Here is an 11,947-nt window from a genome sequence, read left to right as displayed (position 1 = left end):
CTGGTGAGGCAGCGCCGCTGACAAGCAAGAGAACAGTCCCACCAAGATGGTGCTGCCAATGCTTTTTACAGAAAGGGGAGGAGGGGGGGGGGGGGGGGGCATCACTGCCATTCACCACTGCACGCACACACACATACACACACTCATGCATGCATACACAATCTCAAAAGCAGCCGTGTTTCCCCCCGCCGGCGTGTCAGTCTCCCAAATTGTTTCATGTTGTGTAGAAAGACTAAATAAAACCAAAAGGCAAACAAATCCTCCAGGGACGGAGGCAGAGAAAATACTTGTGTCTGATACTTTGTAGTTCTGCCTGTGTCTAATACTTTCTAGTCTAGTTTCTCAAAATGGCACTTTCTACTTTCTGAAAGCTTGAATACAACTCTGGGAGGTTTTAATAAGAGTAGAGTATGTATCTCTTGAGGGCTTACTGCCATCTATTGGTGCCGAGTGAAACCGGCCATCAGTCGCATGTGATTATTGTGCTCTGCTGTACAGTGATTGTATTTTACAAGCTGGCCCGAGCTATTATATACTGTATATATTTCTATAGGTGAAATAACAAGACTATTGTAAAAAGTCACGTAGAAAGTGTAAGCTACATGCATTCCTACAGCTTCCACAATACATGTCTACTGTATCTACCGCAGCATTCAAGGCATGGATGAATTCTTATATAAGAGTCCAGTTATTAAAGGGAACACTTCAGTTCCCTAGGAAAAAAAAAAAAAAAGCATGTTAAGTATGAAGAGCTTCTTGCTTGAAGGAGCGCTTGTGGCCCGGCTTCTACACTTCACAGCCGTAATATGAGAAATATTTAAAAAAAACTGAAAATTTGATTGATTCAGCCAAAAATAAGATTGCTGACTTAACCCCCGCCAGCCCAGACATATGCGTAAAAATGGCCACTCAAAATACTTTTTTTTTTTGTTCCATAGCATTAAAATGGCCGTTCTGCTTTTATCTTTTGTAAAACGACTGTCATGAAGTATGTGCGGTGACCTCCGTTTTCATAACATCTTGAATCACCATCTTGCTCCCATTTTCGCATGCTTGACTGAGCCGTAATTACCATTTAAAGTGGGACAGAAGTGAGGTGGATGAGATGGTTGTTTGTACCTCACGTCACGCAGAGCGGACCGCCTTTCCTGATTACTTGATTAGGTGAGGCTAAAGGTGATCAACCAGCGGAAAATGTCTGGGTGGACAGAGGCTGATCTGTGACCTACAGAGGGATTTTCCTCAGTCTCTGCAAGGAACTTTTCATATGGTTGGATGCTTTATCATACGATTGTAAATTTCTTTCTAATTGCTCACCACTTTGACAGTAAATGTTCTCCGATATGACCAAATGTATCCGGCAATAACACTAATAAAAATCCCCATAATACACCAGCAATGAAAACCATTAATTTACTTTTATTTTAAAAAGTCAAAGTGTAGGGTAAAGAAAAAGGAACCTATTAAATCTAGGAGCTAGCATGGTTATGTTACAGTAGATATATAGAGGAGTTACAGTTCATTTTGAGGGGCATTGCCACCAGCACCTTTGCAGTTAAAACTGGCACAGCTCCGTCAAAAGAGACGGAGACGGGAGCTAAAATCTGGCATTAAATTCAAAGTTGTCGTAGTTGGCAGAAATGCAAAATGAGGTAAGGAAAACTGTATGCTTTTCACAGAGGTCCAAGATATCATGGCAACACAGATAACTTATATTGACCTCTGGCAATAAGAATCCTACGACTAAAAAAGATGGCTGTCAAATATGCCTGTAAACTGGCTAATTTTAAAGGGAACCATCTTTACAAAGAATCCCCTTTTGACTCGTAAACCAAAGGGGGCTCAGTCAGTTTTAGCTAAATGTGGCGTGTCCTGCTTCTGAAGAGGAGTAGAAGACTACAAGCATTGGTTCCAATAGAAAAATGTGTCTAAAATGAACAAGATGTAAAAGCCCTTACATTACAGGACAACTAGACATCGTGATTTAATGGTAGAGGAGGTAGAATAGAAAAGGAAAAAATGAACTAGAGACGGAGACTTCTGAAACAAAACATTCTACTGCAGTACTATGTTAATGGAAAAAAATAAATTACAAAATTATTATGATAGTTGGCTTGAGGTCCTCAGTCTGCTTCTTCCTCCTCAGACTCGGACTCTGGAAAACACAAAAAAATAAATAAAAATTAGTCAGCGTTATGCACAAACATCTACGCACTGCTGCAGCTGAATGTGACAGAGAACAAGACATTTGGTAGTGATGGTAGCTTGAGACACAAATAAAGGGGACACATCAAACACATGGTCTCCATTTGTTCTCCGGCACACTTGGCTTAAAGCATGAAGCCGTACCACCTTCTCTGGCAATCTATGGCTATGGGAGGTAGGAGCTACCAACTGGCAAAACATAAAAAGGCTCCAAGTGGAATCGCTCACCTTCCTCAGCGTTCTTCAACCACTCGACAAACTTTTTCATCTGTTCCAGGAAAATGCTCTTTCCTTTGGAAACGTGGGCCTCGCTGTACCACTTTAGAATCGCCTCCTCGCTCAGAACATCCGCTGTGAAAACACCAACGAAAAAAATCCTATTCAACATGACGCCAACTAGCACAGATGCGTCCACAGGTGCTTGAAAAAAAAAATGTCGCCCAGCAGGTTGACGACATCAATCAAGGCAGACTTTTGGCTATAATCTCTAGCCATCTGGCATCATTCACTCATGCCTACATAGTTTTTCCACAAATACATGCGACTGCCACACGCTGATGAATTGTTTGGTGCATGCTTTTGTGGATGAAAAAAAATAATAAAAAAAATAGCCTCGCTGACAGGTTTTACCTTTGTAGAGCAGCACAACAATCTTCTGGAAGGCCTTCATGAAGTCGATGTTGTCATAGCAATACTCCTGGATCTTCAGCAGGAGAGTGACTTCAGAGAGGCCTTGAGAGGTAAAAGCCTTCAGCAGAGGGCTGTATTGCTGAAAAAATACAACAACGGGGGAAAGATGTAGATGTTGGAGTTAGGGGTGTACGCTTTCAGATGCTGAAACAGACAGGTTGGGACACAGCTGGGAATCAGTGTGTGTGTGTGTGTGTGTGTTGGGGGGGGGGGGGGATCATCCACTTTTAGAATACAATCACTATGGCCGAAGAAAATGAGCACAAAAAGGACAAAAAATATTTCTCGCATCACTTCTTCTTTGGAGGTGGAACGCCTCTGGGATAGAAAATCGAGTATCTCCTCCACCAGATTCAAAGCCTAGAGCAGCCTTGATTTAAAAACAACAACAACAAAAAAAACCTTTGAGATGAAATTTGTGTGACAGCTTTGAGATTCTGAAGCTCTCCCGTCTTGAGTGTGTTGTTGTGACGGCCTTATAATAGGGTTCTCACCTTTAAGTGTTTGATGGCTTGTTCTGTGACCAGCTCCTCCTTCTTGTTCCACTCCACGGAGCTCATTACGCTGGACCAGATTATTCCAATCATCGTCTGCTCAGAGATGTTGCTCTTCTTCATTTCCTCTCGGATGTAGGTGATGCTCTGCAGGGCCCAAACCCGGGGACAGAGGGCATATCGTTGGCAAAGCAGGCAAAATCATGGGCAACATACGTTGAGGCTTATTGCTTATCAAATCCTGCAGAAGCCGGGGGTACGCGAACCTTAGCGGGATCTAGGGTTTGAGAGAGCTTGCAGGAGCTGATAATACGGTCAGGTTGAGTGGATTTCAATAACTTGTCACTGATTCAATGCATCCTTCTCTCCTAGACTTCTCAAAGTAAACAGGGGCGGAGGTTAAGAAGGAAGCAATCTTAAGTACTCTCCAGAGTGCTTTGGTAAAGAAGAAAAGAAAAGGGGACTAATTGAATGGAAGAGAAGCTGATTGAATTGTGACAGGGCTTACGTCTTTGAGGGGGTCCCCGCGCGACATCTGCTCCTGCAGCTCTTTCTGCAGCTCCTTGCGGGCCCCGATGGACTGCTGGTTCCTGGCGAAGTCCGACAGCTCCTTGAGCCCGGCGTCCGTGAAGTACTTCGAGAAGTGCTCGCAGCTACGCTTGTTGGCAGGGAACAGCTCCTGAAAAGGCACACAATCGTGGGTTTAGACCCGACGCAGCAGAGGAGGCCTCTCCAGCGAGTAAGAGGCCTTTTTTCAAACCTGAATGCTGAATCCCCTGATAGCTTGTAGCTACATTACATTAATGCAGATTATTAGCTTTCATTGTGGTCCAACAATCTTATTAACCAGGAAAATGGCTTGCACATCAATAAGCAGACAGAATGTTTCTTGACCATTACTGGACTGTACAGTTCCCCTCCCAAAGAAGACACTGTCCTTCAGCCAATGACAGGAAGCATACGCTTCACCTTAGCCTGTTGGAGAATTAGTATTTGAGATGTCATGCTCTCACCATAAGCCTGTTGTCCATGCCGACCTTTCGGAGATTGCCGGCGACAGAGTTGATGTCCCTTTCATTAAGCCAGGATTTGAAGAGTTTCACAGCAAAGGCTGCCGAAACACCTGAACAAATGGATGAAATGGGAGTCAGCTGTTGCCAACAGACCTGCCGGGATAACGGTAATACATTGGTAAACAAAACTCCACGGGATGTGATTAGGCAAGTTTTAACTGGCAGAAAGCCTAGAAAACAAGGAATGAATCAAGATGATGCAGGGGTCATAGAATCGACAAAATAAGGCCAGACCAAAGGTATATCAAACGAACGTATATTTTTAAAAATGCCACTTCCATAACAAAATATGAAAATGTCAATCAGAGGAGCACATCTGCTTCAGAGAGTCCCCCAATCTCATATCTGTTTAAGCTTGTTCGCATGTTCGTATATTAGACTCAAGTTGTGTTTATGTTATGAGTGCCCACTGACAACAATACAGTTTCAAAGTGCATCTGAAAACTGCCCAGAGTCTTCAGTTCATGACTGTGTGTGTATTCCATTGTTTCAAAAGCTGTCTTCATTGGTATTGCTGAGGATAATGGCTTCCTTGTGTACCAGAAATAAATTGGCTTGCATTCGAAGGGGACGGGGTAATAAGCAGTTAAGCCTTGACCAGAATGGCAAGACTGACCTGAATCAATTTCCAAGTGAGTAATCAACATGAGAAAAAACGCAACAGTCCCCCAAAGACAGAAAACTGACCCAGCCAAAATTGAGGAATCGAGTAGAATCCTAGCTGCCGTGGGTGGATGTAAAACTCGGCTGGGTCAGTAGCAGCAGTGGGAGACTGGAGTCATTAGTCACTATGGGCTTGAGGGTGTTTCTCAGCATGCACTACTCACATTTATCAACTCGCACAGAATAATTTGAGGTCCATGGATTATTTTTTTTTTACTGGATGAATCACAAGGAGAGTTTTGCAACATCTTCTGCACTTAACGCGTCTTTCTCAGACTACCACTGATGACACATGACTGTATACTATATCTACTGCTTGCCCATTACATAGCAATTAGGAAAATGAAATGTTTTGGATACTTTTACTCAAGTCTTTTGGGTGTCTAGTTTCATTGTAACATTGTGTGTGAGCATTAAGTGTTCCAAGTCATGAGAGAGAGAGAGAGAGAGAGAGAGAGAGAGTTCGTTTTATGTTCAAGGCTCAAAAACATTCCTACCACGACTGCATAGTGCTCTTAAAATGTTGAGGCGTTATGGTCCTCTAAGTGTCTCACAGTTGGAAATCTATTGCTATGACATTCCTAGAGGTCACAGTAAAGTAAACTGAGAGAGAGCATATGGTTTATATCGAAAGAGACAAAAATAAGCAAGGTAACAGGACTGAGGTCACATCCAAGTGCTTCGTTTGAGCAGTGTGTGAATCAAATAAAAGTCAACTTTTATCTCTGCAGCTATACCAAATGCATGCAAATTAGAGGATAATAAGTGCCCCAAAATTGCAGTGAATTCATGTAGAAGCAGGATTTACAGACTCCAGTGGCAGAGTTGTGTTTGACTACCAGTTGCCCATCACTGATGTAAAATCAATGCTAGGCACTGAAGAGGGAAAACCAACACTGGCTTCTACTGTCCTTCACCATCAATTTTAAAATGTGAGACGATTCTTCTAATTTAATCTGCATCCCGCCCATTTCTACCTCCGGACCTTATTTACGGAATTGAAATGGACAACATAACTGGGCCTGCCAACAGACTAGGTACCTTCTTTGACAAGGTTCTCGTTGAAGAGGCTGTTGAGGATGGAGGCAGAGATATTGCCGTTGGCTAGCAGAATCCCAGTTAGCATGGCCAGCTTGTTGCGCTCAGACTCTGTGAAGCCCTTAAGAAACAACAGCAGCTGCCGAGGAGCAAACAGATGGAAAAAAACAAACTTTATTTATCTGTAGGCTGAATTGAGTCAGACAATCGATAGCGATACTCGAGAAAGTTTGAGAGTTGAAGAAAACATATTGTAGAGTAGGCAAAATCCTGACATGTGCAGGTCCCGAGCGTTCCTGTGAAGATGCCTCGAGCAAAAAACTAACCTTTTTAATCTCCTCCTCGAACCCTTTCTCCAGGTACTTGTAACGCCTGATGAGCTTGTTAAAGACCTAAAGGACAAACAAAAAATATTTTTTTATTCACTGCAGAATCACCATTGGAATTTCCCTCGAAGAATGTAAGATGCATCAACCTTGAGTCTGTGAAAATGGAGCACGAATGAAATGGTGTGCTCAAATTCAGTGCGATCTGGAGTCGTTCACCTGTGCATATGCCTGCATGGTCTCTATGTCTTCTTGTGCTGTGAAGAGACAGAACTCTGTGCGGGTCATGTCCTGTGACAAGGTTCCCCCTGGGGCTGCAAAAAACAAACATTTATTTATTTTTATTTTGTAAGTGTTACACATCACGCCCCTTATGAGTTGCTTTCATTTGCGCCATTTTGTATCTCTAACTGCATCAAAACTGAATGCTTAAATGTCAGAGGAGAGCTTTCACATTAAGTGAAACAAAACATGCCAATAAAATACTTCAGAGGAAAAATACACCCTCTACACTGTTAGATATCATCAATTTGTAATGTTCACTGCATTCCTGGAGTTATTTTGTGATGAAGTGATGCAATTTACTTTTCTGGTGAACCCACTTCGTTTCTGTTTCCTGGAATGCCTTTCGGCAGCCGCCAGAAGAGGGGTGTGAACTCCATTCAGTCTAGCTAGCGAACTACTTTGTGAACATTGGGGCGTGTCTATGATCGAAACAATCGAAACACAACAAGTCTTGTAGCTGCATTGTATTCTAGTCTATTGAAGCTACTGCCCGCAGAAAAATTTATCTCTCAGATTAACTCCACTGCAGTTGCACTTGAGATATCTTGATGTGGTGTCATGTCGTCTATTTTTGGCCAGTTATCCACAGGAATAAAAGCGTCTTGGTGTCTGTGGTGCTGCCATAGCTTACGTGCACCTCTCCAAAAATTTAACTGCGCGACACAAGACCGCAATAACTACTGGCCCACTTGGGTCGCTTCGTATTTCCTATCCGGTTGATGTCCGCCAATAGTGAAGACAACATGGAGCAGGTCAAAGTGGCACTAGCTGAGGATATCCGCAAATATATTCCTTTGTTATGACGTCTCATCCCCATATTATAAAGATTACGAGATGTCACTGAATTTGCCACTGCCATCTAGTGTTTCGGTCTATGTGCAGAATCACCAATGCAGAACTATAAATGCTCACACTGCTGTGAACACCTACGGCAAAGCAACAGCGACACTTAAACGTCAAACTATAAGTCAGCCAAAAAAAAAAATACACCACCAAACAAAAATGGTACATCGCCAATAGCTGTTTTCTTAGACAGTGCTTAAGTGTTTTAAGGGGAGATCTTTCCTTGACAAGGTCAAGCAGGTTCAACAGCTAGCCTACATTCTTTAATCCCTGTTGGGTGAGCACACAGAATCATTTCAATGCTTATTGTAGTCTTTAATAGGTTTGACTTTTTGCCAGTATTTCATACAGTATGTGTGCCATAATGGATGTGTCCAAGATGAGTGCAGAAGATTTTGAAATCTCATTTTTTTCCCTTCCATTTCACATTGGTGAGGCTTCATTGTCTGTGTTGGGGCTATAGGCTCAAACTTTACATTTCACACATTTTCGGTCAAGCCATCTGATTGGTCTAAGAACACCTCCAGCTGTGTTGATACTTCTTCAGAAAAATGGAATTGCCGTTTTTCTATCTCTTGGCGGCGGAACTAACCTGTTTCTCCATTTTGTAGCAACCCATTTTACATTTAATGTACGTACACTATTTTGAAGAAAACTTTTTAAACAGTTTTCATTTGTTGGTAACTGTTGCATAAAAGCCATTTTATGCACTTGTTTACCGAGACTCTTGGTACTCTGGTGATGCCAACTGTGCTCGACCATGCGATGGACTAGCTTTATCACCATCACACCAATAACCCCAATAAAAAGCGCCCTTTCGAGTATTACTGCTATATTAAAGAATGTGCACTGTCTTACTGGAGGCAGAGCAACTATGTATGACAAAGTCCTGCCCATTACCCAGCATTCCGCCGGCCACCAGGATGTCGAAGAGCGTCTCGGCATAGCGTCGGTAGTCAAGCTTGGCACCAGATGCATCAAGGAACTTTGCGACAGCTTCCAAATCAGTGCCAGTTTGGTTCAGACCTTGTACGATGCTTTCCTGAAATTGGGTAGGGTCAAACCTCTCCTTTTCATCTGTTGAGAGAACAGACATTTAGTTTCTCCCTGCTTATTACTAATGACCTTACTCAGGAAATACTTCGATACCCAAACGCCTAAACATGTCATGCACATGCAAAGCGTAGTGTATGCTTTTCCTTGCATAAGGCTTTTGAATAGAGTCCAACAAGCCTTATGTTACCAAGCTTACTGTGTGCTTAGTCTTCGACTTCCCATTTCAGGGTGAATCTCATCACCCACATTACAACCTTGTACATCCTGATTACATTTAGTCAGTGAAAGATCAAACTGGCAACGCATCATGGTCTTTGGATCTTCTAGGTTCAGATGGTAAAATCCTATATTGTTGGATTGTAATAATACACTTAAGTGCAACCAAAATGCAGCACACACTAGTACATAGGGCTGGGGAAAATATCGATATTATATCGATATTGTGATATGAGACTAGATATCGTCTTAGATTTTGGATATCGTAATATTGTGATATGGCATAAGTGTTGTCTTTTCCTGGTTTTAAAGGCTGCATTACAGTAAAGTGATGTAATTTTCTGAACTTACCAGGCTGTTCTAGCTGTTCTATTATTTGCCTTTACCCACTTAGTCATTATATCCACATTACTGATGATTATTTATCAAAAATCTGATTGTGAAAATATTTTGTGAAAGCACCCATAGTCATCCCTACGATATTCTCGCAATATCGACATCGAGGTATTTGGTCAAAAATATCGTGATATTTGATTTTGTCCATATCGCCCAGCCCTACTAGTACATAGGGCCTCCATTTGATGGAGGTGGATGAGTTGAGTTCCCCCCCCCCCCCCCCCGATATGTGAAGCGCTTTGAGTACCTAGAAAAGCGCTATATAAATGTAATCAATTATTATTATTATTATTATTAATTATTTTGGCCTGCTAAATGCAAGGTATAATAATAAAAAGAAGCAGTTACTTCTCTCACCTCTTTTTCTAGTTTTGAAACGCTGGCCTGTAAGCGTAGGCTTCTGCTGCCTTTGATTACTCATAAAAGACACCCTACAAGACAAAGGAATGAAGAGAGATCAGGGTAAGCACCTCACTCTCTCCATCACCTGTACTCAATCACACACACTCTCTCTCTCTCTCTATCTATCCATCCATCTCTAGTGTAATGATTGGTTGGAGTAAACACCTGCACACTCTTGGGCCTTGATGGCACACAACACTCCAAAACAAAACTGAAATTTGAGTTCAAAGTGGATGCAATGTCAGGTATAATCAGGGATGCAGTGCAAGGTAAACCCAGCTAGACTCATTTTACCCACCCTTTTAGCCTGATATAGCCTCTTTCCAACATAAATTCATAGCATAGGCCTAGATAACAGCAAGTAGTATCACTCTGATGAAGTTGTACCGATATAAGGTCTTTTCAGCGATAAATGCTTAAGGAAGTGCTTTCCTGAAGGTATTGGTATCACGTTTTATTGAAATTAGTGGTTGTTTTCCGTGTGATGCTAACCGATTGGAGGAGGTCACAGTTCTACCTACCGTTACCGTTTCCTCTACCTCGCTGGGTATAATGTCTGTTGCCGTGAATTCATAGCAACAGTCACTGCTTTGATATGATTCTATCTGACAACACACATATTTTCTAAATTGTTAGAGATGTTAAAATCACACAAAAACGACAAAAAGGAAAATAATACTGTAGCAGAACCGCATTCATTCCAACAACCAGACTGACCCGACCCGGATGTCTAGACACCAGGTAATAGCCAGATTCAGCTTCCCTATTTCCCACCCCCTAAACAAAGCCTTAATAAAAAGCTTTAATATAAGACCCACACTTAGTTAGAGTACACGGAAACGAACGGCAGCTTACCGAAATCGTATTTATGATTAAAAACAGTCGGTGAAACACAAAGTAATGCGACACAAAATGAATTACTGGATACGACCCAAATTCCGGAGATGAGGAAATGGTAACCAGCAGCGCATGCGCGACCACCGAATCGACATGGATCATTCGACCTGTGTGGGGGAGTACAGTTTACAAACATATAAAATAGATATACAATGTGTTATAGCAACATAAAAATGATATATTTACCAGATAAATATAACATCTGGTATTATATGATTGAGATTTTCTTCATATCTATTATATGGAAATGATATAACGACCATCTTTTTAAGTTAACCCCCCTATACAGTTCTCACGCTCTTGTCTTTAGTTAAGTGGGCAAAGAAAAAGTTTCGCCGCCAGAAAACTGCTCCAGAATCAGTTTCTCTCCCATTAGAAATGCGGTTATACAGTATAACCCTCTTCTACCATTAGAGTAAAACATAAAACTGACCCAGGGTCAGTACAGGTTAACAAGGTTAACAATTAAATCTGTCAACTCATTCGTTGCTATCTACTAATATGACACAGGAGGGGGGTGTTGTGCTGTCAGGTGAGATGGTTGTAGCAGAGCCTTTTTGATTGTAGCATCAATGGAGAACGTTAATGCTGCGTTCACTTGCACCGTGTAAACTCCTGTTTCCCAGATCAGGAAGTTGTAAATAAGACTCAAAAAGTCGCACTTTTGGTACGACACAATAACTAAATGAACCCTGTAGCAATTTATTTATTTGGGACCTTTGTCGCTTGTCACCCCCATCTCTCCCTTCCCTTTTCTTGTCTCTTTCCACTGTACTATCAAAATAATAAAAATAATAAAAATGCATGGCAACTAAATGTTTAACAAAGAGCGAAGGTAGAAGAATACAACACACATTACATTACATAGAATGCCAAGCAAACAGTGCATATTTTGATACGCTACTATTATTATTATTTAGTAGTAGTATTAGTATTATTATTATTTAGGGCCTTTGCATCAACTTTGGAATGACCTGTCTGAGGAGCTTATGGGCTGTCTAAATCAGAATCATCTTGTACCCCGTAAAAGTCAGTTTTATTGACTTGCTTTAATGTAATAATCTTTGTTATTATTGTTCTCTATAAATACACATTATTCATTCAATCATTCATTCATTTTTAACCCTTATAACCCTTATACCCGTTATTATTTTTATAATTATTATTGTTGTTATTATTATTATGCTATTATTATATACTTTTTTCCCCTCAAGACACACCCCTTAAGTTCCCACTAGGTCTTTCATACGCACACCAGTTGAAAATGGCAGCATTTTCGACAGCACTTGAAAGCAGCATAATCCCCCCAACACACACACACACACACACACACACACACACACCACCACGTCCTCCCTCCTCC

At 41.5% G+C, this 11,947-nt stretch overlaps 1 protein-coding gene across 2 annotated transcripts; it reads right to left on the bottom strand.

Annotated features, from left to right (window-relative positions):
• Positions 1-1,410: 1,410 nt before the first annotated feature.
• LOC139648703 (eIF5-mimic protein 2-A-like) lies at positions 1,411-10,642 on the bottom strand. 2 transcript variants are annotated; one of them, XM_071524905.1, is made up of 12 exons: positions 10,543-10,642; positions 9,643-9,716; positions 8,518-8,694; positions 6,709-6,803; positions 6,490-6,555; positions 6,167-6,302; positions 4,403-4,512; positions 3,898-4,068; positions 3,390-3,536; positions 2,836-2,974; positions 2,434-2,556; positions 1,411-2,155 (listed from the first exon to the last, which is right to left on the bottom strand). In XM_071524905.1, exons 2-12 carry the CDS (start codon positions 9,704-9,706, stop codon positions 2,124-2,126), a joined length of 1,260 nt encoding a protein of 419 aa, XP_071381006.1. In that variant the 5' UTR covers positions 9,707-9,716; positions 10,543-10,642; the 3' UTR covers positions 1,411-2,123. The 2 variants fall into 2 exon arrangements, with proteins under 2 accessions (XP_071381006.1, XP_071381007.1); XM_071524906.1 differs by lacking the exon at positions 9,643-9,716 and having other exon boundaries at positions 10,543-10,625.
• Between the last annotated feature and the right edge of the window lie 1,305 nt (positions 10,643-11,947).

This window comes from Centroberyx affinis, unplaced genomic scaffold, assembly GCF_046629955.1.
Source record: "Centroberyx affinis isolate AG114_WGS23_722 - 3 ecotype Tasmania unplaced genomic scaffold, CSIRO-AGI_Caff_v1 ptg001246l_1, whole genome shotgun sequence".
Lineage (NCBI taxonomy): Eukaryota > Metazoa > Chordata > Actinopteri > Beryciformes > Berycidae > Centroberyx > Centroberyx affinis.
The sequence above is the reverse complement of the archived record's forward strand: the minus strand, read 5'-3'. Positions and strand labels throughout refer to the sequence as shown.